The sequence below is a fragment of the Leucopleurus acutus genome (genome assembly GCF_964270905.1).
Source record: "Leucopleurus acutus genome assembly, chromosome: 16".
NCBI classification, from domain to species: Eukaryota; Metazoa; Chordata; class Mammalia; order Artiodactyla; family Delphinidae; genus Leucopleurus; species Leucopleurus acutus.
Genome location: NC_139158.1, coordinates 60,445 through 86,325, shown reverse-complemented (window position 1 = coordinate 86,325; position 25,881 = coordinate 60,445). Strand labels below are relative to the sequence as shown.

Here is a 25,881-nt window from a genome sequence, read left to right as displayed (position 1 = left end):
CTGGGGGGTTCACACGGGGCCCCTGTAGAAGCCCACAGAATTTGCACAGGAGGACGCGGGCTGATCTCAGGATATGAGGCACGTCCATAGGAATCTGCCGGGAAAGCACGAGGAACGTGTTCCGTAGAAGACGTGGGCTCCAGCCGCTGGCCTCCGCGCAGCCCCACGGTGGCAGGCACTCGGCTGTCCCACAGTCCAACGTAGCCCTGCACCTCCGGCCGCACACTGCTGCCCCGGGCCTGCCGGCAGGAGGGCCGCCTCCACCTCTCACCCCGCGGGCTCCCTGCCCCCACTCAGGCCCCTGGAGGCGGAAGGGAGCTGGCGTGGATTAAAGTCTACAGGGAAGCTCGGCATCTATGGTGAGTTTGGCCTCCGATGGGTGCAGAAGTGCAAGCAGAGCCAGAGTGGTCCAAATGAATCCCGACAGATTTCATTTTCCAAGACGAGGTCAAAGCTGGCTGCTTAAGAGAAAAGCAAACCTCCCCCAGGGCTTTCAGGAAGAGGTCTGGCTGGCAGAGCAGGGCGGTGGGGACACAGACAGTCTGGTCAGAGAGGTGGGTGTCAGGAGCGGCAGACCAAGCTGAGCCTGCGGCCAGCTGCTCCGAGGACAGCGTTCAGGAGTGCGACCCAGGTGGGGAGCTCGGGCGCCAAGCAGGATTCTCGGAGAAACCCGCAGGGCCTGGGAGAGCAGCTGGGAGCTGGGAACCCGAGTGGGTCCAGCTGTCGGGACCGACCACAGTCAGAGTGACGGCTCTGCTCGGGGTGAGGACGGGTGTCGGCATGAGGCTGTGTACTCGGGGACAACCAGGGAGACCGACAGTCATGATTCGTGTGGAGGACAGGGTGGGACGCCAGCATCTCAGCTCATCTGCTTAGGCTAACAGCTGACTCCATCTTCTGGTTGTAGAAAGGACTCCCCACCCAAAGCCCAGGCTAAGGCTGCCTTTCCCCAGGAGAACACGGAGCGGGCATCAACTCGGAGGCCCCTCTGCCCCAGAGGAAGTGGAATCCAGCGCAGAAACCCCTTGATTTGTGTCCCTTTCTCAAGATTTCAAACTTCAATCCCTCCCTTTCCTTGTGGCAGGTTACATCATCCCTTCCGCTCAGGGCCCTCAACTGTCGGGGCAGAGCTCAGAAATGAAAGAGAAAATGCGGGGACAGGCAACAGTGTGGGTGACTCTCAAAACAACCACGTCGAGGGAAAGACAAAGAACAGGCCCAAGGCCGCCCAGCCTCCACTGTCAGAAGCAACCCAATGCACAGATGGAAGGTGGCCCCAGGCCGTCTGGGGGGACGCAGGGGCGGGAGGGGACTCTGGGGGACGGACACGGTCACCATCTCGACCGTGGGGATAGTTCAGACTCCAAACGTCAGTTAAACCATTTAAAAATGGGGATGTGGAAACGATGGGCCACCCCAGGGCCTGAGCGAGGAATCCCACGCAGGTGCTCGGCGAGGCTGGGGCGCCTGCCGCTGTGGCTGCGTCACCTGAACCTTCCCACCTGTGCCATGACAGAGGCAGGGGCACACGCCCCCGGACGGGCCTGTCCCACCCATCCACGCGGCTCGGGCACAGGCAAGGCGACCCCGGAAAGCCCTCAAAGACCCCTCCCAACGCACAGGCTCTCACTTTGCCCTTTGGTTTCTGGTCACATGGGTGAGACACTGACACAAAAGGGAATGAGAACCCTCCTGCCTCGGGCGGGTGGGTGGGTTTCTGCCCTACTTTCCTCTTTATGGGCTCTGAGAGGAGGAGCCAGACGAGGCTCTCGGTGAGCAACGGATGACAAACATGGAGCTTCATGAAATTAAGGACGTGTGGCCTCAGTTCTGATGAATTTGTGAATGCAGCTGAGAAGCGTGCCGAGTATTTCAATCTGAACGTCAGTCTACAAGAAAGGAGTTTCTAGGCTGGGCTTTTATTCGCCAGCAGGTCTTCAGACACAGACAATCCAGGGCCTTGTGTGGCTTCTGTCGGCATGAACTAACTGGGGTGGGTGCCAGGCATGGCGGAGGCATTCCTGCAGGGGAGCGGGGGGCGAGGTCCACTCTCTGTGGATCTCGGTGTCCCAGCTGGGTCACTCCACTCTGCTTTGCCGGCATCACTGGGACAACTCAAAATGTTCCAAGATGAAATACAAGAGAGTTCTCCATGGCTCAAGCCTAGTGAGCGTGGGCGCCTGGAACAGCTCAGCGCAGGGCCTGGCGCAAAGGAAGTGCTTGGGAAAGGGATGGGCGGATCGTGGAGGCCCAAGTCTGAAACAGGCTGGGGCAGGTAACGCAGCAGAGCGTGACTTACGTTTATGTGTGCACTTAAGGTTTATAATATGCAGTCTGGAAGGTTTTCATAAATGTCAGCACCTCCTGGTACATGGAGCGTGCAGGGTACCCGAGTGCAAGGGGAACCAGGGTCAACCCTCCAGGGGACCAGGTGAAGTCGCTGCTCCCCGCCGGCACTTGGTGGAGGAGGGGGGCGCAGCACGGCCCCTGCCACTATGGGAGGGTCTTGCTGGGGTGTTTTAAATCTGGGGGAGTCCAAAGGACGGAGTTCCCCTCTGGCCGGACCACCTGGAGGAGAACCCCGAAGAGGTGACGAATTTCCTTTTGCCTTTGGTAGAAACAACATCTATGCCAGCCCGGGGGGCGGAGTCAGGAACGATCAAGACTTTTAGACTTAGGGTGTGTGGCACGCGGTGCAGGGGCAGGTTACCTGGGGAATGAGGTTACCTGGGGAAATGAAGAAGGTTCTCCACAGCTTCTTGTCCCGCGTGACGTCCCGGATCTCCTTGGTCATGTTGACCATCCTACCAGCCACGGGAGGGACCCGGCGGAAGTCCAGGATCCTGGCAGAAGGACAGGGAAAGGAGTCCTCACCTCCGTACCCTCCAGCCGCTCCCACCGGAGCTGAGTGGACACCTCACTCTCCTGCGTTAGGCCCAGACCCCTCATGTCGGCTGCCCACCCTCCTCCCCAGCAGCAAGGGGCCTGTGAGGCCACAAAGAATTTGCATTCTGCTGGCAGAGCTGCCCTGAAACAGGTGATCACGGAGGGAAGGGGCCCAGTTTTGCGAGACTCATGACCTTTGGTCTCGCCAGAGAGGCTGATGCCCTGTGAGTGTCCTCTTTTCTCCCCTTTATTCCCGACGGCCGGCTCTCTACCCCGGGTCACCTGGGCAACTCCTGTCGGCCAGGCACACAGCAGGGCACGGCCATGGGGTGACAATGCCACGAGGGTGCCGGCGGGAGGGCTCACCTGTCCAGGTGGAAGGCAGCGATCTCTGCATTGTGCCTCTCGTAATCGGAGAAATAGAAGAAGTCAGGGGGTGTCTCCTGCTCCCTCATTTGCCTGGAGAAAATGGAACAAAACAGAAGTTTATCAAAGAGAAGTCGTCCCAGTGGAAGGGGGCGTGTGGCTCGTACCAACTCCGGGGAGCTGACTGTCGAATTCCCAAGGATTCTGGGAACAAGTCGTTAAATGTAGTCATTGTTAAAAATTAAATTATATAGGGAATTCCCCGGTGGTCCAATGGTTAGGACTCCAAGCTTTCACTGCCGAGGGTGCGGGTTCAATCTCTGGTTGGGGAAGTAAGATCCCACAAGGTGTGTGGCACGGCCAAAAAATAAATAAAATTATATAAACCTACAGCTAAATAAGTTGCATTTAAGAATAACCACTTAGGGCTTCCCTGGTGGTGCAGTGGTTGAGAGTCCGCCTGCCGATGCAGGGGACGCGGGTTCGTGCCCCGGTCTGGGAAGATCCCACGTGCCGCGGAGCGGCTGGGCCCGTGAACCATGGCCGCTGAGCCTGCGCGTCCGGAGCCTGTGCTCCGCAACGGGAGAGGCCGCAGCAGTGAGAGGCCCGCTTACCGCAAAAAAAAAATAAATAAAATAACCACTTAGATCTCACGATGTCCCAGCTATTTCCTGAGCTGAGGCTGCTCCTCTTGTCTGCAGGTGGAAACCCGTGCTGGGACACCTGTTCCCAGCCCACCTCTGCGACCTCGTGCTGGGAGCCTGCAGCCTGGAAGTGTCTGCACTGCGGAAATCGGCAGACTCTGCCCATCAGGCTTTAATAACCACAGGGGCTGGTTATTAAACGATGAGCAACACCCCCCACCACCGCCCACCATATGCAGATTCTCGTGAGAGGCTGCTGGTGAGGATGGCCAGGCAGCAGAGGACCCGTCCTGAGCAAGCGACTTCCCCGGGTGTGAGCCGGGGCCCGGGCCAGGTTGTGCAAACTGACCCCAGCCTGCTGTCGCTGCCCGGCCGCTGCCTGGACAGAGGGCTCCCCGGGGGTGTGCAGGAGGCACGAGGACGGCAGGACCCGTCTCTGAAGCCCACGAGGTGACCGCTGTCCGTGTCCCCAGGGCACCAGTGGCCTGCCTCCGCCCCTGCCCTGGGTCTTACCATGTCCCTGAGTGGAGCTGAGATTGCCACACTGTCTCCTGGGCCTCTGCTCTGAGGCCTCCGCTCCGCTGTTCCATCTTCCTGGAAAAGCCTTCCCTCCATGTCTCCCCGTGGCTCAGTCGGCATTCCCAAATGTGTGTCCCACCCCACCAGGCCCTCAGGCTCCCAGCACAAAAGGGGTCCTCAGTCAAAGGAGCTTGGAGTCTGGGTAACGGCCCCACTGGAGCGCACGTGAGCACCGCGAAGGCTCGCAAGTGCTGCAGCCTTGTCCACGGGGTTCGCGGCACAGCGCCACTCTCTGCACCTGTGAGGACTGCTGGCTAAGCTCTCAGCTCTCAGCGCAGTCCCCCTGCTGCCTGAGGCAGCTCCTTCACAAGCCTTCCACGATGCCACAGTGAGCACGGCCACTGCTGGTCCCTCCCCTCCCAGGCTGGTGAGCAGACAGCAGCGTGCTCCGCCCCACACCACCTCCGGGAAGCCCTGCCGGGCCGCCGGCTGCTCCTGCACTGCGCTGGGCGCCCCCATCGCAGTGTGTGGGGCGAGGGGAGCACCGCCCGGCCCTCCGCGGACTCCACATCCCCCCAGGATGTGAGGACTAAGGGGCTCCAGGAGCCTGTCGGCTCTAACGTGCCGAGCCCCACCGTGAGCGGCAGACAGCCCCTCCGCCTGGCCAAGGGACAGGAGGCCACGTGCAGGACTCTGCTGAAGGGTGGACGTCACCCTGCAGACATCAGTGCTTAGCAGGCGGCTGGGGGCAAACACGGTGAGGGCCAGGCTTTGACCTCACATTTTGGGGCGTTTGCCCACTGTCCAAAGTCATGTGGGAGCAAACACACTCCCTGCATGAGATCCAGGTCCGTTCCGTGCCCTGCCTCCACCGCTGGGGACAATTTCCCCAGGAGGCCACCTGGCGGCACCCAGGGAGGAAACCCAACCTTCAGCCTAATAAGAATTTACCAAATGCCAGCGATCTTCTCTGAGCTGGGAAACAGGTCGGGTGAGAGTCAAGGGCCTCCCATGGTCTGGCCCACACCGCCCACTCTAGGCGGAGGCTGTCCAGTACAGGCGTGAATGCGCCAGCGACAGGAGACTCACCACATTTCCCCAGGTAACTCTCCCAGCCTGGCTTCCCTGAGTCCTCACTCCCCAAAATGCAGCTCGAGTTGGCCAGAGACTGCCTGACCCCGAGCATCTGGACCCAACTGCCAGCCGACATCATTGCTAAGCACACAGGCACACGCACAGGTATTGAGTACTGGAGAGCCACCCTCAGGAAACTGAGGCCACGCGGGGAGGACCAGACCCAGGCCTCAGTCCAGTGGGCTGCACATCCACTGGAGGTTCCCTCGCCCCCTGTGCTCTCAGAGCTCCTGACGGGACTCGCCCCTTTCCCCGTGCTTCCCCAAATGTCACCTGAATCAGCCTTTCCAGAACCAGCCCGTGACTCTGGGAACAGACCAGCGTTCACGATTCCAGCTGGTGTAACTGGCCTGGGCAGGACTCTGACTGGGGACAACCCTGGCCTTGCACCAGTCCCTTTGTGAGCCACTTAGGGACACCCTGCAGACGGCTGCTGGTGACTGAGGCACAGGCCACCTAGTCACCCGGCTGAGCTGGAGGTGGCTGGCGTGCATTTCCCAGTCACAGACCCTGCAGGGGGCTGGCACCCAGGGCGGGGACTGCTCGGCACCTGGGAGAAGGGAAGGCCACGCTGGCCAGGGCTCCTGAGACATCAGGAAACCAAGTTCAGGCTTCCTGGTGGGATCTCCTGACTTTTAAATGCTGGCAAGTAAATTTCCTTTTTTAAAAAACACTGTGGGTCGAATTAAATATGTGCGCCTCCCTCTCTGGAAGCCACCCCTGCCCTGGTCTGCAGCGGCTGGAGGACGGGTATTTCTGAGACTGAAGGTGGTGGCTGACTTAACTGAGAATCCCTGGCTGAGCCTAGCACTGTCTACACAACACTGGTTCTACGGACTTTGACGTTTAAGCTGGAAAAGAGCTGGTGCACATTTAAGTCAGATTTCTTCCCTGCAGACCCCAGAACAGCCCTCCCCGCAAGGCAGCGTCTCCCAATTGCACGGCCTGCAAACCCCACCCGATACATCCCCGGCCTTTTATTTTTTCAGTCTGTCGTGGAATTAAGAATTATTTTCGTTGTAAAATACATCAGAACTCACCACCAGCTCCTGGGGCAGAGTCCCTCAAAGAGAGCCCTACAAAAATGTGTGCAGCTGTGGGCCCCCAGAGCCCCCGGGCCATGCCCGGGCCGGCAGCGCAGCTCTCGCCTGTGCTGCCGGAGGATCGGCCGCTCTCGCCCCACCCAGGGGCTCCGGGTCCCCGACTCTGCTTCTCAGCGTGGCCTGCACTGCCCTCCCCAGCCCAGCAGGACTCTCCTCGGTGATGGACATGCTCTACACCTCACAGGCACACCCAGATGTTGGACACAGGACCCGACTTTCACATTTTATTTTAATTAACTTACACATAAACAGGCACATGTGGCTGGTGGCTACTGTCCTGGACAGTGCAGATCTAGAGGACGGCCTTTCTGAGGCCTCTCTGCTCCCTCCGACTGTCCCTCTGCCCGTATATCCTCACGCCTGGGTCCTCCTCTGCCCTCTGTCTCCCAGGCTCTGCCTCTCCACTCAGCTCATGGCTCCCCTGACCCAACAGGGCTCTCTGTCTGCACCCCCAGTGGACCTTCCTTCTTCCACTTTCTCGGCCAGGCCATCATCACCATCACCAGTGCTTCAGCCTTTGTTCCCTCTCCCTCACCCTGGCCCACCCCTCTGAGCAGGTCACACACGTGGAATGCAGGTGGCTCTGAGCCCTGCTGCTCTGCGAAAAGCCCAGCCACTTCCTGAAGGCACTGTGACCAGGCTCCGGAACAGTTCCTGGTACCTTCCCATCTCCCGCCTTGGGGTTTTCCGGTGACCTCTGTCCCCGGGCCATTCACAGGAAGGCAGCTCTGCTCACCTCCTGGCGTCCTTACCAGCCAGTTCACGGCTGGGAGAACTCAGGGAGTCTTGGAGTTTCCATTTATCTGCTGTGGGGAGGATGCTGGCCCATCTCAGGGCGCAGGTGCTGAGCAAGGGATAACCTGGGAGCGTCTGTGGGATGCCAGGGGCCAGCGGCACCGGTCCCACTGTAGAGACTGGGATTTCTTTCCTTGCACTGAGTAGGGAGCAGGTGGACCATGGTCCCCTCCATGGGGGGCCGGCCACCTTCCTGCCACTTCCTGGGCTGCACTGGGAAACAGCAGGTACTTTGGAAAACTACTGAACCCAAAGCACCAGGCAGGAGACTGGACTTGGCTGAGCCGGGTCACCTGGCAGCCTCTCCTTCCTCCAGGTGTCCCGGCGGAAGGTGTGCTCAGGTGCAGGAGGGCAGGTGTGGGGTGCGGCCCGCCCCAGGCTTCTTCCTGGGAGGAGGGCATGGCGATGTGAAAAGGAGACGCTATGGGACCCTCTGGAGCTGGCTGAGCACCCAGGGCTCGCCCTGACGAGGGGCGGAGAGCCCAGGGGCCAGGGACCAGCATTTCCTGGAAGGGCACCTGCAGCCCAGGAGTCACGGCCCTCCCCCACCCTGGCCTCGGGACTGCAAGGCAGGGAAATGAAAAGGTGTTACGGCTGATGACTTCCCGGTCAAACAGCAGCTGAGGAACGAGGCAAACCACGGATTCAGGTGTCTGTTGAAGTGAAAGATGGCCTTGGCAACGGCGACTGGGGTTGAAAAGGGAAGAAAGGTAGAAACTGGTGGAAGTGGGAAGGGCCAGGGTCCGAGGAAGGTTCGGGTCCGCTCCTCCTGTCAGGAAGGCCCTGGAACTTCACACTCCACCTGGCTCAGACAGTCAGATGGAGCCCCAAGGCCACCAGAAAGCAGGCCCTGGAGGGCGGTCCCTGATACCCTCAAAGCCCAGACCCGCTAAACCCTAGTGAGAGGCTGCTTGGGACCAGTTCTCGGGCCCTCCTGCATGTCCCTCTCTCCTTCCTCTCCAGAGCTGACCACACCCAAACCCCCTCCCTTTAGAGGGACTTCCCTTAGCTCGGAAGGAAGCACAATACTACGTGATAGTGGTTATTCACACTAAAGTGAGAATGACTGCTATGTTGACCTCTCCCAGGAAATCTGTGATCTAAATCCCCAGAATCTGTGAATACGGCTACCTTAAATGGCAAGAGGAACTTTGCAGATGCGATTTAGTTAAGGATCTTGAGATGAGGAGATTATCCTGGATTATCTGCATGGGCCCTATGTCATCAAAAGGGTCCTTATTAGAGGGAAGCACAGGGAGATCTGAAGCCAGAAGAGGCTACACTGGCGGCCCTGAAGATGGAGGCTTGGGGCGGGGGGGAATCTGTTTCCTTCTCTAGCTTCTAGAGGCGCCTGCATTCCTCGGCAGAAAGCCAACTCCAGAGCCTCCAGAAGCCCACAGCCCACAGATCCATTTTAGACTTCGGACCTCCAGAACCGTAAGAGACCAAGCTTGTGTTGCTTTAAGCCACTAAATTTGTGGTAATTTTTTACCACGGGAACAGGGAAGGCGTATGGAATCTCTGGCAACACGAAAGCAGCACAAAGGACACAGTGATTTAGCAACCTTGGAGAGGTTGTGAAATTCCGTCTGTTTCCTCCAGATCTGGTCACGCTGAAATGCATTACACTTTTAAGAAGTGACGCAGACGTTTTGAGAGAAGCACCTCTGTTTTCACATAAGCTGAGGGGGCAGAATCCGACGCGCGTCGTGTGCCCTCCCTGGGCTGCACGATTTGTGCTTGGGGCGCCCCTCAAGGCTCTGATCTTTGCCACTGTTTTAATGACACAGACGTCTGAGGTTGGGAAAGGGCGAGTGACGTCTGCAGAGTCACATGGCTGGAAATGGCCGGCCCTGGGTCAGGACCCGGGTGTCTGACCCAGTCCTAGGCTCTTTCTTTAGGCCCCAAAGTCAGACATGGCTCCGGGTGTGGGTCTCGAAAGCCTGCGTTTCCTCTGGGATCAGAACCGCCTCTGGGCACAGCGAGGCTGGAAGACGCTGGCTGCCAGCCGCCAGGTCAGGTGCCTAGGCTCACAGGAGACAAGGGGCTGCAGCCCCAGAGGTTCGGCTGCAAGAACCGTCCCCATGTCCCCAAGAAAGGTCCTGGTTCCTGGTGGGAGGAAGGGCCCACCAGTGCGTCCAGTTCCTGCCAGACGCTTGGCCCAGCTCCCAGCAGGTCTGCACCGCTGCACCCCTCTTAACAGCTGTCAGACCCCTTGTCCCTCCCACAGACCAATAGCCCCCCTGCTGACCTCACTGCTACTGCCAACATCTCAGCATTCTTTCACTTGTGGGAAAACAGAAAACTTTTGCTCTGATTGAAAGCAGAGTAAGTTGGCAGCTTATGACCAAACCCACGAAGGGATAAAAGCCAACATTTATCCAGCTCTTACTCTGAGCTGAGCGCCCTGCTAAGCGCTTTCCGCGCGTTCACTCTCTGCGTCCTCACGACCCCTGTGAAGTGTCCCCGTCCTACAGACAAGGACACAGCCAGTGAGAGGTTTCAGCTCACCAACAGAGAGGTCCCGATACAGGGCCCAGCGCTGAGGTCCAATGCCCTGCGTTAGTCCAAGGGGACCCCCGGATTGAGATGGGGGGACTGGGGTGGGGAGTGGGCTGGACCATATTCTCTTCACTGGACACCTGGGGAGGACAACTGGTGGGGAAGGGTCTGCTCACACAGGCCTGCCCGGGCTGCCACCCTCTCCAGGCTGACGGAGCAGGTGCGCCCTTGGTGCCTCTGTGAAGTGGGGCAGGTAAGACGGCTCAGGGGTGACGCCGCCAGGGGGAGCAGAGCCCCGCCGTGCCCCTGCTGCTGGCTGCCCCACCAACCCGTGCCGAGTTGCGCACGGCGAGCCAAGGCCAGTTGAATGGGGATGCGGGAGCCAGGAGAGAGAACGGCAAACCGTTGGGTGAAACTTTGGAAAAAGGGCAACGGTGCAATTTGCCCAGGGCACACACAGCTGTCACAAGGCTTTTCCGTGTCCTTGTCAGAGCTAAGGGCCCCCGAGATCCCTGAGCCCAGATGGGAAACTGAGGCCCAGAGAGAGGTGGGCCACACATACACCTCTTGTGTGTCGTGCAGAAGGACCGGCATCCCAGGCCCAGCAAGAGAGGCAGAACGAACGAGAGCGTCTCCAAGGCCACGTGAGAATCGCGAAAGGCACCCCTTCAGGTGTCACTGCAGGTACCCGCTCAGCCCCGGAGATGCTCACAGACGGACGGCGGTGCTCCCGGGGGTCCTCCCCTGGGTCCCCGTGCACCCAGCCTCCTCTGACCCTCTTCTATCCATTATTCAGTAAGCTACTGATGACAGCAAACCCTCCTGTAGAACTTTCTAGCACCTGGCTCTGCTGTCAACGCTCCACTCACACTGACGCACGCAGGTCAGGACTCTGGGAGGCAGGCAGTGTGACTAGACCCACCTCACAGGTGAGGCACTGTAGCCAGGTCACATGCTGGGAAGCGGCAAAGCCGGGCGAGGCACGTGGACCGGAGATCCTGGCGGCGTCTGTATCCCCACCGCCTCCTCCTAGTTCCAGGAGCTGGGGGCCCAGGAGGCGTGTGGATGGGTGTCCTGCAGCTGCTGTAACAGATGCCCACAGACGTGCTTCACACAACAGCAGTTCACCCCTCACGGTTCTGAGGACCGGGGTCCAAAATCAGGGCGTGGGCGGGTCACACTCCCCCCAGGGGCTCCGGGGGTGGCGGGTCCCTCCAGCCTCTTCCAGCTTCCTCGGCCCCAGCTCTGCCTCCACCACCATATCCCTCCTCTGGTTTCTCTGTGTCCAAAGCAAGGACACACGTGACTGCATTTCGGGCCCATCCAGGGGTCCAAGGTGACCACCTCGCCCCAAGATCCTGACTCCATCACTTCTGCAAAGACCCCTGTCCTAACCAGGTGGCCCGATGTCCTGGGGGCAGAGGCCACCGCAGGGACGAGGCTCTGGCTCCCGTCCCCGGGCCAACCTCAGGGGCAAAACACCCAACGAGACAGACGCTCGTTCCTCCAAACTGCGCAGTGGATCCGGACTCAGCCGGTGCAGGTGAGGGGCAGAAATCAGCCTTTCTTTCTCGGACAATCTTCCCATCACTCACACGGCAGCAAGCGAGCACCTTGTCATTAAGGAGATATACTAAGCTGTTTAGTATCAGGTTTTCGGCTGGTAGACATTCTGGAAGGGAGAGGAGGCCGCCCCCTGGCGGTTACCTCGGCGAGACCTTTCCGTCAGTATCTCCTGCCAGTTGTGGCAACGCTTGTCCTGGCCCCTGCGGGGGTGGGGATCTGTTTGGTAAAACACGCTCTTCCTATTGAGAACCTCCAGCACCTGTTGTCCACTCCTACCAACCTATTTTCTTTGGGGGGAGGATTTCCCTGAAGGCTATGGGCCTCATAATGACCACACCCAGGGACGGGTTCCCCCAGCATCTTGTTACTCGCCCACAGACCTGCCCATGCCTCGACCGGCCACGCCGTGAGCCACAGCCAGAGCATCAGGACCAGTCAGCGATTTGGCGCCATCAGGTGATCACGAGGGGCCTTCACACCCGCTGACCCCCTCCCCTTGGGTCTCCAAGAGACATGGCGACAGCTCTTCAAGGTAGGACACGGGGGACAAGTTGCTCACTTATGGTTGGGTGGAAAAATTAACTCAGAAGAGACTCAAACCTCTTATGGTCAATTTCATGAAAACCAATTAAAAAACAATTCAAAGATCTGTAACTGCAAAGAAAGTCTGAAGTCGTTTCCATGTAAAAATAATTGCAGTGACTCAGACTTGCGTTCCAAAGCAAAGGGTCGGGGCGGGTGGGGGTGGGGGGGAAGAGATTTGCTTGAAAGTTTAAGATCTATTGTGTTTTAAATACTTTTCTGTCTGCTCATCTGGAATTTGGGGACGTGACTAAGGAATGACATTAGAGTGCAAATGAATGCTCTGTCCCTGGCAACCATGAACACAGGCCCCTAGTTCTTCTTTCCGTACTTAAGCCTCCGTTGCTCATCTTTTTATTCAAGGTAAAAAAAAGATGCTCAAATCTACTAAACCGTGTATTAAATATTTAGCACCAAGGCTACTGCTGTGATGTTGTTTTTCCCGCTGAAGGAAAAACAAAGTCAATCCCGAGCGTAGGGTCGATTCCAGCTTATTTTCGAGGCTTTTTAAGGAGATGTCAGGTCTGCAAAATTTCCTTTTACGGTGTAACAAACAACCAGCTGACCAAACTGCTCTTGAGATGCCCGACTCGGTTTCTTCTCTGGCATGTGGGAATGAAGACCAGAGTTTCTTTCCTTCTTCTCACCTTCTGCGCCTTTCACGATAGCCCAGTGACGGCCCCCAGAGACCCTAACACCAGGGAGAATCTCCACACTGCCGCTCAGGAGGATGTTTTCGGAAAAAATGACTCGCTTGCTTTGATTTGAGCAAAGGGGATAATCTTTTCCAGAAGCTTCCAAGGAAACATTTGTCATGGTCAGCTGGGGCGGGCGTCCTGACGAGGCTGGGGGGACCGGGAGACGGCACAGCCCCCCACCTGCTCGACAGCGGCCAGAACTGCGCCCTCTGCAGGTTGTACTAACTTCTTACCTTTACCCACTTCCTTGCCTGCCTCCAGTAGTTTCCTTTTTCTTTTCTTTCGTCAAGCAAAGGAATCCCAGCTGCAGGAACAGCCGTGGTCGCCCGAGTCAGGGAGTTGTGGCCGCTGGTGAAACAGCAGGGTGTTTGGGGAGCCTCAGTGGCTGTGCCCTGGCCACTCGAGCCCACGCACAGTGGCGGCCCAGCATAACGGCCAGGCCAGCCACAGGGAGCCACCCGGGAACCTGGGGCGGGCGGTCCCCTTGGCCACGACGCTGGCCTCGCAGCTCTGCGGGCAGCCATTCCCTCCCTGGGCCTCTGGGTCCTGTCTGAACGGGCTAGGATGACGAGCCCCCGGGGCTGCAGTGGGGACCAACTCAATGAATCCTCCCGGCGCTCACGCATGCCAGCGCCCAGGGCACGTGGGAGGCGGTGGTGCTGCGCTGCCTCGGACCCTTGGGAGCCTCTGACTGGGCAGCATCAGGCCAGCCCTTCCTGGGGGCCTAGGAGCTCAGCTGGTCGGGGCAACCATGTCCTCCACATGGGGACATGGGGACGCTTGGACCCCGGGGAGAAGGCTTGCAGTGGACCCTGGAAGCGAAGCAAAGATTGGAGCGGGAGAAGCCCCTTCTCCAGAGACCCTTCCCCGAGGTCCGGCACCATGCTCCTCAGGCAACAACCCCCCACGTCTCAGGTGAGCCCCTCTGTCCCCCAGAGTCTTCTCCTGCCCTCTCGTTTCCTCAAGACACTCACTCTCAGTGATGGTGGATCTCGAAGGTGGACAGCTGACTCCCCAATGTGCTGTCGGGCAGAGAGCCCAGGGTGGCCGTGCAGGCTCAGCTGGGGTCCTGGCTGCTCTGCCCCGAGCCTCCACTGGGCCAACAGCTCTGCTCTGCTGCTGACAAGCTCGGGAGAGTCTCTCAAAAGCCTGTAATGGGTTGTTACTCGTTTTTCAATTAATAAAGTCCACGGCTTTCTGACTATAAAAATAACCCATGAAATTGGAGACAACCTAAGTGCCCTACAACTGGGGGCCTGTAAGGCGATCAACCACGTGAGACATGGTGTCTGTTCATCACTCCCAGTGGCACGGGGAGGGCGCCGTGGAGACGCACCAAAGACCAAGGACTGGACCTGGAATAGCTGCTGGAGAGCCCCCTGCACGCTCAGACCCTCACAGGCCAACCGCAGGACCCGTCCACCCACCCCCGTCACAGGGCCTGTGCTGGCCGAGGAGGCCCCCCTGGGCCTGGTGCACTGGGCTCTGCAGCTCTGGACGTTTTCTGTTTGCACTACCCGCAGAGGCCAGGATGGCCCTCAGAGGTCCCGCTCCTTCCTGCAGGGGCCACGTGGGGACACCAGGTGCTGCTCTGAGCCCGCGGGAGCCCCGCACAGCGTCCCTGCCGGGCTGTACACGTTAACTGCAGGAGTTTGGAGTCCGAAGCTCCCGAGTCCACTAGGCCCTGTGCGTATTGGAGACATAGATGGTCACACCCAGGGCTCAGTGGGGCGTCAACTGAGGTTGTGGACAAACTGCAGGGCACTGGGCAGCCCCGGATATGGGGCGCAGGTGGGGCCCTCCCCCAAGGTAAGTGCAGGAAGGGGACTCTGGGCGCCAGCAACCAGCTGAGGTGATGAGACCAGGCCAGCGGGGTGCAGAGCTCCAGAACGACCCGGCGACCCCATCTGTACTTAAACCCCACAGTGGCTCAGAGAGGGAACGGCCAGCCCGGCTGCCCTGCTGTGTTCCTAGTGTGGCCCCTGTCACCGGCAAGGACGCCAAGGCCCAGGGGAGCTCAGGGCCCACAGGAGGTGGCACCTGCCTCTCTCAGCAAAGGAGGCAGCTCTGTGGCTCACAGCCCAGCCCCCGCTGTACAGGATCCATACGGCATGTCTGACGGGAGCATCAAGAGATTAAATATAGGAGAGGCGCTGTCTGACTCATATATAAATCGGTCCCGGAGACCAACACGCAGTACAGGGTCATGGACAACAAAACTGCATTTTACACGTTAATCTGGGATAGCCGCTCAGCATGCAAGGCCGTAGCGGCACCTGTGCTGCAGTGTAAACGTGGCCATGGCTCCCGCTCTGGCAGCCAGGAGCCTCTTTAAATCCTCTCCTCGTAAAAGTGATGAGTGCAAACAGCATGCAATGGTTTCATGCTTTGATAACGAGGCACCGAGCCCCAGGTCCACAGACGCGGTGGCCACGTGGGGAGCACGGAGAACGCCACCGTAGACCCTCTGCCTGCCAGCCCTGGAGGGAGGGGGGAGGGAGGAGGTGTCAGGGGAGAGCCAGCCCCTCCAGTCGCCTCCCACATAACTGTTCCAGGGACAGATAACCTTACAGAGTCAAGCCCCTTGCGACTCCTGCCCTGTGTTGCTCCAGAGAAGCTCGCCCCACGAGGTTGTAGCAAGTGGGCTCCCCCGGGCCTGTGCTCACGACAGCTGGATGCGGTCCTAGTGAGGAGGCGCCCCAGCGAGGGGCAGGGCCTGCTCAGGGCCAGGCGGTGGGTCTGGACCACCGTGTCACTAACCCAGAGGCAGTGCAAGCACTGGGAAGACAGCCGAGAGGGCGCCCGTCTGAGCGCCGCACCCCGCTGGACGCACTGGTCATCGGGAGGCCCTGGCGGGGCCTGGAGGGCAGGTGGTTCAGTGAGGCTGCCCGCTCGCGCCCCTGGGCCCCAGCGCAGGCCTGAGCAGGGCTTAGCAGGCTGAGGTGCAAGTCACCAGGGGAGGCCCTGCCCTCCAGCACTTCCTGTTCTCAGGCCCGCGCTGCCCCCGGCGGGCCAGGCTGGGGGTGGGGGGCGGCTAGCGTTTCTGCGGTGAGAAGGGCTGGCTGGCCAGAAGGGGTTTCTGCAGCTGCCTCTGTGTGTGCACCTCGGCTACAAGGAGCTCCTGGGCCTCAAAGAGCTGCTCAGGGATGGTTTCTCCGGGAGATGCACGCAGGCGCGCGCGCACACACACACACACACACACACACACACACACACACACACGCACACCTGTTCTTTGCAAAAGTAATGCAGGTACTTAGAGCCTCTTCACATGCGATGCCTCTGGGAGGAGTGGGCAGCATGGGCGCCTCCCCAGCAGAGACCCCGGGTCCAGGGTTCCCGGACGGCCGAGCCTCGGCCTGACGGTGCCTGAGAGGCCTGGGACCTGACGTCCAAGACACTGGAACCAAGCCCTGGCCGGCCTCCCACGCCCGATTCACGTTTAAACCCCCTGAGCCTCAATTTCCTCCTCCTTGAAGGAGGGCTGGTGATAAAATTAAAACATGACGTGTCAGCTACAGGGGCACTGGCTTCGCCGGCCAGAGTGGAGGCTGTCAAACCCTAACAGACCTGAGAAGGTGAGGGAACGGGTCTCACTGGCGTGGACAGCGTGGCCGAGCGTGGTAGCCTCAGGGAGACCAGCCGTGGCACGAACAAGGAGCGCGTGGTGGGCACAGGCGGCCATGTGTCCCTGCAGGGCGGGCAGCAGCCCCCGGACGGACGTGCAGACACAGGCCCCTCCGCCCGCAAAGCCACACACGCGGCTGTCCCTCCAGACCAAGGCTCCCAGAGCAGGACAGAGGGGAGCTGCTGCCCGCAAACAAAGGGAGTGAGGCCCCATGGGCCAGAAGTGGGGTTAGGCCTGGCCTGGTCCAGAGGGACAGGGCATTCACGGCTTGCGACCTGTCCAGGCTCTGTGTACGGCCATCACAGACACTGGCATCAAGCCTGGGTGCCACACCCTGCCCTGGAATGAGCTGCTGGAGTGTAGACCACAGGATGGCTGCCCTGGACAGCAGCTCTACTGAAGCCAAGCTGAACAGAGCCTGACCCTGCCACCCAGCACTGTGCTCCTGGCACAGCCCTGTCCCCAGACGAGCCCTCAGAAGTACGAGAGCGGTCAGGGCAGCTCCACTAACAACATTCTTTAACTGAAACAGCCCACAAGTCCGTCAACAGGAGAGGGATGAAGAAACCGGAGGTTTTCACACAATGGAACGTGACTTGGCCACGAGAACGAGCCACGGGAGAGGCATCTCTCAGACGCACGGGCAGCATGGGTGGGGGCAGGGGGGCGGGGATTCACTCGCTGGGAACCGGGGTGGGGTGGGGGGCAGGCAGGAGCCACCCTGGGAGGAGGAAACTGCAGCGGCCACAGGGGTCTGGGCGCTGTCAGTTGGTCCTGACCTGGTGCTGGTTTGCTGGTTACCTGGTCACCTGGTTACTGGCGCGTGTTGTAAACACCCGCTTACCATCTGTGTGCATTTCCATATGAACGTTCCAACTCAACAGAAACGTGCATTTTAAGAAGGCGGGAAAGTGGGGAATTACAAGTGTCGGTAAAGCTAAAATTGTATTGGATTCTACCAGCACTGATAATATTTGCCCTTGATCTAGCTGACCCTCCTCATACAACACACAGAGGAGACCCAGGCAGGCGGGGCGGCGGGTGGATCCATCAGCCGTGAGGATGAAAACTCCTTCCTACCTTTCGTCACCCAGGCACTGGGAAGAGGTGCGGGTATACACGGAATACAGTCTTACCTGGATGTTGGAAAGGGTTGAATTGTGTTCCCCAAAATGGGATGTTTAAGTCCTAACCCTGGGGACCTGTGACTGTGGCCTTATGTGGAAATAGGGACTTGGCAGGTGGGGTTCATTAAGAAAAGGTCATAGTGGATCAGGCTGGCCCTGAGTCCAGTGACTGGTGTCCTTATAAGAAGAGGGAATTTGGACACAGACCCGCAGGAGAGGCCATGCGACAACAGAGGCAGAAAAGGGAGTGACCTGGCCACAAGCCACAGAACGCCAAGGATCGACAGCCACGCCCAGAAGCCGGAAGAGGCAGGAAGGACCCTCCAGAAGCCTTCGGGGAGGCGGTCCTGCGACACTGTGGTTTCTGCCTCTGGCCTCCGGGACTGAGGAAGAAGAGCTTCCTGACTCTCTAAGCTGCCCGGGTCGTGATGCTGCCCGACGGCAGCCTGGGACACTCACACGGTGTGGACGCACAGGGTTAGAGCTCAGCTGTTGTTATAAATTAAGGAACCAGAAACGAACCCACACGTTAACGACATCAAAGACGATGATGACCACTGTGCTGAGATCTGAGTAGGGACAGTGCAGTCACTCCACCACATCTACTGCTGGCCAGTGCCCTTGGGTGCCCTCGGGCACTCTGAGCCTCAGTCTCCTTGTCCACAAGGTCTGTGGGGTAACAGTGGCCTCCCTGTCTGGGTCCGTGAGGCACTGTGTCTGGTGTGGCGCCCTTTCCTGCACCCACGACCTCGGTCCCATCTGCCTCCAGGCTGTGGGGGTGGTGCCTTCTTCGGGGGCGCCTTCCACTGTCGCCCCAGCTCCTCAGCCCTGCATGACAAGTGCTCAGTGAGCCAGACTCGACCCATTTCAGACTCACTGAGCTTGGCCCGTGGGGTTTTTCTCTTCTTCTGCTTTGCAAGTGATGCCGGGTCTGTGGAACACCAGCGACCGGCTCGTCTGTACTGGAGGTGTCGTCTTGCTGTTGGAGCTATTTTCCCCTCAAAGCTACCACGGGGGCAGGTGTGCTTTCCTTCCCTCCTGCGTCTGAACACGCTTTGGATCCCAAAACACACACGGCACAGAGGGCGCTGTAGCTCCGGATTCCAAACGCTCAGGAGGCGGCCCGGCTGTTTTGGTGAAAACGGACCGTTAAAGCAGCCTCGCCAGGCCGCGGGGAGCGACGGGTCGCCTGCTGGCAAGTGCCCTGAGCAGAAGCGCGTTTGCAGCTCCGTTTCCAGCCTGCATTCAGCTGTTGTGCCCTAAATAGCCACTGCTCAAGCGCACCAAATAGTCATCATCCCTCGAATGTCTGCAAGTCACAACTGCAAACTCCAGCTCACCAGACAATCAAAGAGCAAGGGCTGACTCGGGGAGGCGACTGCAGTGGCTCCGGGAGCCCCACCGGTGCTGAGTTTACCGTCTTCCTTACTGGAGATACAGAGGTCCCCTAGGGCAGGGGCCCGAAGCCTCCTGTAATCCAGCCTCATGCAGCGTAAGGCAACCAAGGCCCAGAGAGGGGAGGGAGTGTTGCAAGGTCACACAGCAAGGATACTCTCTACGGCTAGGCCTCACCTTCTAGGCGCCTCCACGTGCACCTGCTCCCTGCCTGGACCCCCACCCCCCACCCCGCACGGCCCCGCAGGCCACTGGCACCTAGGTTGGAAGCCTTCACTCTCTCAGCCCCGACCACGTCCGTCACTGTGCCCAGGGGGTCTTCCTCTCCCAAGTGTCTCTAAGAGCCACGCTCATCCCCCATCCTCACGCCTCCTCAGGCGCAGACGCCAGCACCTCCCATCCGACACCCGATTAGCCCTCCCACCCTCCCCGTATAACGTGGCTGACTGACACTCCTGGAAAAAATCCCAACATCCAGGCCCAGATGCCCTGCAGAGTCTGACCGCTGCCCCTCTCCAGCTGCCTGGACCCGTCTCCCCTCGAGTTCTGTGCTCAAACACAGAACTTCCTGTGATGCTGGGCGTGTCCAACACGGCACCACCAGTTATGTGCAGCCACTGACGCCTCAGGTGTGGCTGGTGTGCCGAGAGACTAGGTTGTAACTTCATCTCACTTAAATGAACCTCAGTATAAACAGCCCCGTGATGTGCTCCTCTGCACAACAGCACTGGTCCTCCAGACTGTAGAAGCCGCCCGGTCCTGGACTGTGCTGCCTCCTCCAGGCTGTCCTCCTGAGCGTCACACTTGTGCTCAGGCCTCAGCTGGAGGTCACTTCTGAGAAACTTCCAGCTGCCTCCCAAGCGCTCACCAGCCCTCAGTCACCGAGGACCAGGCCCTGCGCAGTGGAGCAGACACACCGCTCTCCGTCCCACCCTAAGCAGCAGCAGTGCCGGGCCTGAGTCACGCCCGCATTCCCTGCACCTGGCAGGAGGCCAGGCCGGGCTCAGTGCTCGTGGGGTGACTGAACGCGTACCTCTGCCAGCAGGTGGTCACAGCTAGTGTTACGGGCACACCTGGACGCTTCCTTTCCAAGAAGCAGGTTGAATCCTGTTGCAAAGCCCGTACACTCTGGTGCGTCTGCCCAGCCCCACCCCAACTTGCCAAATACCAGCTCCTCCTGGCTTCCTTCTATAAACTTGGTGCCCTGTCTCCTAAACCAATCCAACAGAGTTTAGACCTCAAACCTCTTCCTACAATGCCTTTGTTGACAGATGGATAAACTGAGTCCCAGTAAGGGGGAATGAATTTACTGGAGGCCACACAACAATGGCCTTGCCAGGCCTGTTGTCTCTGTGGATACACCAATGCTTCTGAACTTCAGCCACACACAATCACCTGCAGCACTATTACCTAGCATGTACATTTTTCGATATTACAATTTAAATACTACGCCAAAAGCACGAGCTACAGCAACATAATAGTTAAATCCAACATCCTCAGAATGAGAAACTTGTGCCTCAAAGGGCACCACGTATGTGATAAGGGTCTTATATCCAAAATAGACAAAGAATTCTTACAATTTACTAATGGAAAGACAATGAACTAAACAACAGCAAAAGATCTGAACAGACATTTCTCCAAAGAAGATCTAAATGACCAACAAGGACATGAAAAGACACTCGACAGCACTCGTCAGTAGACAACTATGAATCAGAACCTCAAGGAGACACCACATGACACACCCACCAAGATGGCGAGGACCGAAAAGGCGGATAAAGACAAGTACTGACGAGCAGCACGTGGAGGTGGCTGGTGGGACCACACGGTACGTAGCCGCCGAGGAAAAGCGTCTGCAGCTCTTCAAACAGTCACACGTAGTTATTATGTGACCCAGCAATTCCACTCCCAGGCACACAGCCAGGAGAAATGAAAACATGTCCACGCCAAAACCTGTACATGAATGTTCATACAGCGTTATTCATACAGCCAGTAAGTGGAAATAACTCCAACGCCCATTAACGGATGAAAGTACAAGTAAAATGTGGCCCATCCACACTGGGGAGTGTTGTTCGGCCACAGAAAGGAAGGAAGCTCTGACACCGGCCACAACGTGGATGAACCTTGAACACACGATGCTCAGTGAGAGACGCAGACTCAAAGAATCAGATAGTGTGTGATTCTGTTTACATGAAACTCCAAGCTGGCCAAGTCCACAGAGGCAGAGAGTAGCCCAGCGGCTGTCCAGGCCTGGAGGGAGGGCAGCATCGGACAGGCTTTTTCTGGAGCAACGAAAAGGTTCTAACATTGTGGTGATGGGTGCACGGTTCCGTGAATATACTGAAAGCTACTGAACTGTAGACTTTACGTGGCTGAATTATGAAATATGTAAATTACATCTTGCTAAAGGTGCTAAAAAATCTTACTTTAACACTAAAGCAAGAATACTCAGCAACTCATGGGCTAATGCCCTATTTAAATATTTTTCAATGTCTATTAAAAATATATACCCATTAAACTTTAAATGGTGGGGCTTCCCTGGTTAAGAATCCGCCTGCCAATGCAGGGGACACAGGTTCGAACCCTGGCCCGGGAAGATCCCACATGCCGCGGAACAACTAGGCCCGCGCACCACAACTACCGAAGCCCGCACCATGGAGCCCGTGAGCCACAACTACCGAAGCCCGCACGTGCCTAGAGCCCGCGCACAGCAACGAAGACCCAACGCAGCCAAAAATAAAAATAAATAAAATAAATAAAAAAAAAACAACTTTAAATGGTCGTGCACAAACCACGTAAATTACACTTTGCGGGCCCCCCAGGCTCTACCTCCACCTCAGGGCTGTTCCTCTCTAGACCCTCTCAGCATACATCCTTCAAGATCTCAGAGGAAAAATACTACCACCTAATTAATTCAGAATCTTCAACTTACAAAGCTCTGGGCGCATCTGGAGACGACTTACTGGACTGTGGACAATACACCACCGAGACGGGGGGCCTGTGTGGCCGACGGGGCGACAAAGACATTGTGGTTTTCAGCTATCGTCCTGGCTTCCTGCCAGGGAGGGGTCCAGGCCCACCTGTCACCTGGCCGTCAATGCAACATCTGAGCTCGACCCCGCCTGGCACACCCTCCTCCCCGCACAGTTTCATACTCACTGTCGCGACATCAAGAGGCCTGGAAGGGGCCCCTCTACTCAAGCTCCAATCTGAGAGGGCACAGAGGAGCCCACGGTGGCCAGAAAGTTCTATGAGGAGCCCCCTCCCCTCCAGAACCTTCACCAAGGAGCCCACATGCAGCCTAGGCCTCACCTCGCCCACATCACCCCTCATGAACGTTGGGGTTCTGTCCTGTGTGAACCAGGCTGGCCGTCCGCCCTGGTCACGGATAGCTGCTCCTTCTGGGGGGGGCCCATGCCCTGGAGCTTTGCCGCAGTCCCCACCCAGCCCAGCAGCCCCACATGACCTGAATGGCCTCATGGGCTTTTGGGGGTGCAACCCATGCTTTAAAAACAATGAACCGTCTCAACAGTGCAAAAAAGGCCCTGTTTGGTAAGGTAGATAGCTAGTGGGAAGCAGCCGCATAGCACAGGGAGATCAGCTCGGTGCTTTGTGATCGCCTGGAAGGGTGGGATAGGGAGGGTGGGAGGGAGGGAGACGCAAGAGGGAAGAGAGATGGGAACATATGTATATGTATAACTGATTCACTTTGTTATAAAACAGAAACTAACACACCATTGTAAAGCAATTATACGCCGATAAAGATGTTAAAAAAAAAAAAAAAAAGGCCCTGTTTGAAACTAACCAAAGATGGCAAACAACTGGGCCCATGCGGGACAAGCAAGCCCCAGGACCATCAGAGTGGACATCACAGACCACAGCTGCTCATTTCCGGGGTAGTCCCTTCTCCACCAGCCCCACAGTTTTCAGGGGCCACTGAGGGGTTCTTTTGATTTTGGTGGCAGTTCCTGTCTCATCTAGAATAGGGATCAGGGGTCAAATCAGCTGACCCACTAGTTTTAGAAACAAAGTTTTACGGGCACGGCTATGCGCATTCACAGACATAGAGTCTGGCTGCTCTCGGGCGAGGAGAGCAGAGCTGAGAGGCTGAGACACAGATCACACGACCTGCGCACTCCCGACCACAGCCCCTCGCGCCTGACCCCCACCGGCGCGGCACTTACTTCATGGGTTTGAACAGTGCTTGCCCGTAGTTCTGGAAGGTCATGATGAGCTTGAGTTGTGTGCCCCCCGACTTCATGGCTGCAACAGGAGGGAAAGAATACAGGGTCACCTGCTGCCTTGGGGCAGGCCCGTGAGCTTGATGATGCACTGCTCCAGGCTCTGGGGGGACCCCCGGGTAGCGGTGGCCTGAGGCTGTGGGGTTAGGTCAGGGTATGGGTGCAAATGTGAGGGTCGTGGCGGTGGAGTGGGGAGGGTCCGGGACCAAGGCCCGGGGCAGGCAGATGGTTCAGGGTCAGGAAGCGCCAACCAGGGGCTGGAGGAGCCGTGCTGAGGAGGGTGGACGGGGCCTGGGAGAATGGGCCGACGGCAGAGGTGGCGGGAGGCTGCCACACTGGAGGGTTGGGTGTGCGGTGGCCCCAGCTGGCGCCCTAGACGGTGTCTCCGCTTGCCCCGACCTCGGCCCCCTCTGTTGAAGGGGGCTCACCACACCCACCCAGCCTCCCCCATGGGGCTGGGGGCAGGGCTGAGACCCACTCGTTGGTGCCTCAGGGGACTCAGGTGAGCACGGGGACGCCAGCAGGGCCACTGACGTTGTGCCCTCAGCCTCGGCCAGTTCATCTGTGAAGTAGGACCAACGTCTGTCCTTAGGGGTCACGGTCAGGACGCTGGTCCAGCTGTTTTCACAGCCCCTGCCTTGATTTAAGGGTCAGAAGAAGTGAGGCCTGGCCCAAGGACGGCTCAAGTTTGGAGAATGTGACACCAGGAGCCGCTGGGTTCTCTGTTCTCCCCGCCCACCCCAGAGCCACGGAGAAAGGCGAGAGCGCGTCCATTTACAGGCGCTGAGGGGCCAGCCCCATGGGCACCTGCCCCACGTAAGCCTGTGCCCCGGCCTGGGTCCTCGGCCCAACCTGGGGGTGCAGCCCAGACTTCAGGCCATGACACAGGCCCCAGGATGTTCGAGAAGCAACAGCTTCCGGCCTGGACTGCGCCTGACGCCGTGATTTGCTACCCTCCAGCTCACCCTTATGGGGCAGTTCTGCTTACTTGCGAGGGAAACCACAGCACTGCCCCAGGTGGAAACCAGCTCCCGCCCTGGACTTAGACGGAACCCAGTCGGAACACACGCCTGCTGGATTCCGGGGCCGTGGCTGCCAACGGTCCAAAATGGAGAAGGCAAGCGCCGGGGGTGCAGCTGGGCCAGCAACGCACAGGTTTTGTTTTTGACCTTCAACCCGACAGCGGAGAGACACGAGGAGGACCTCAGCTATTCACCGCCTTCTCCGGGTCCCCTGGGGCGGCCTTTGTCCCTCCTCCAGGATGACTGAAGGCCCCTCCGGCCCTGGGCATGGGCGTCCAGCTTACCGGGCATTTTCAGTTCCCTTCCTCCGGGTCAGTCGAGCCAGGCTCCGGGGACTGACGCGGAGCACAACGCGGTGGTTTCCCCGGGGAAGGAGGGGGACTGTAGCCCTTCTGGGCCCAGAGCCACCTTCCTGAGCAGCCCGCTCATTAGGCAGCGGCCCTCCGGCCCCCTGGGCTGCTGTCCTAGCAGGTGAGTGAGCGCCCAGGACTTCTGTCCCGTGGAGCCGCGTCTCCACTGCTCGGCACCACCCAGGGCTTTGCCCTGATCTGGATGAGCAACTGTGGGGTCTGTGCTTCAGGCCAGAGGCTGCCCGAATCCTCTCCTGCTGAGTGACTTCTTTTTAAGTAACTCCAAGTACAGAGTAGTTAATTGTGTCATTTATTCTTTGCATCCATGATTGTGCACAACAGTGAGTTAATTATCAACACTATCACTGGCCCAGCCAAAGCCTCTGAGGCCTGGCTTCAGGGTCCTGAGCCTCTAAAGGCAGCTAATAGCCATTGCTCAGCAGCCGGGAGCCCAGCTCTAAAGAAATCTCCGCTGGCCTCATGTGTTTTGTGAGGGGATCGAGGGCTTCTGAACGGGGAGCCTTGACCGAGCTGTTCTGAGGGAAAGCATCGGGGGCCTCGCAGGACCTGTTCTCATCGCCACACCACTTCTGGGCTGACGTTCCAAGACTGAAGTGACCATCTGGGTCCAGACACAGCCCAGAGCTGGGGGCGGAGATGTGCTGACCATGGGCAAGGCTGCCCTCCCGGAGGCCTGCCCCCCGATTTGCAGGGTGGGGTCGGGAGACGGGCTGGATTTCTAGCTCTTCTTCCACTTTAAGCTCAAAAGGACGGACGGCGCTGTTGAACCCTGACTCCCAAGGCAGGTTCCCGGCTCCCATGGGGCCTCCGAGGGCTGCACCCCCCCAGGCCACAGCAGTGCCAGGGGCAGGGCCTCCAGCAGCAGACAGCTCTTGTCCAGGGACCCCGGTCCCTGGACAGACCCACCCAGTGGCTCTGCTAAGCTAAGGGCCCAGTCAGAGGCTGCTGTCTCAGCAGCTGGGTGTCCAACAAAAACGACCAGCTGGATGTGGGGGCAGACACCCCCGGGGACGCCTGCAGCCTGGCCGGGCCAGCCCTCCCCTGCTCCCCGCCCAGCAGGAGCCTGGGCCTGGACACTTGCAGCCATGCTCCCGGGGGCTCCACTGGGCTCCAGGTGAGAAGATGTCCTGCTTCCTCAGGAAGAGGGGCCTCCTCTCAAGTGTGAACTTGCTGGGAGCACCTCCAGGCACAAAGCCGCACACAGTGGGGCTGAGCGTCCGGCGGAGGCCTTCAGCAGGCTCCAGCTTGCCCAGTGCTGGCCGCCCCACGCAGAGGTAACGAGCGGGGACGCTGCCTAGCCTCTGC

The 25,881-nt window shown here is 58.7% G+C and overlaps 1 protein-coding gene across 1 annotated transcript in view; it reads right to left on the bottom strand.

Moving 5' to 3' along the window:
• Positions 1 to 25,881, bottom strand: part of FAM20C (FAM20C golgi associated secretory pathway kinase) — a 37,638-nt gene that overhangs the window by 5,701 nt on the left and 6,056 nt on the right. The window contains exons 3-5 of the mRNA XM_082857952.1: positions 23,127 to 23,205; positions 3,253 to 3,345; positions 2,728 to 2,843 (exon numbers count right to left, since the gene is read on the bottom strand). Of these exons, the coding sequence (XP_082714078.1) occupies positions 2,728 to 2,843; positions 3,253 to 3,345; positions 23,127 to 23,205 (288 nt within the window). The remainder of the gene's footprint in view (positions 1 to 2,727; positions 2,844 to 3,252; positions 3,346 to 23,126; positions 23,206 to 25,881) is intronic.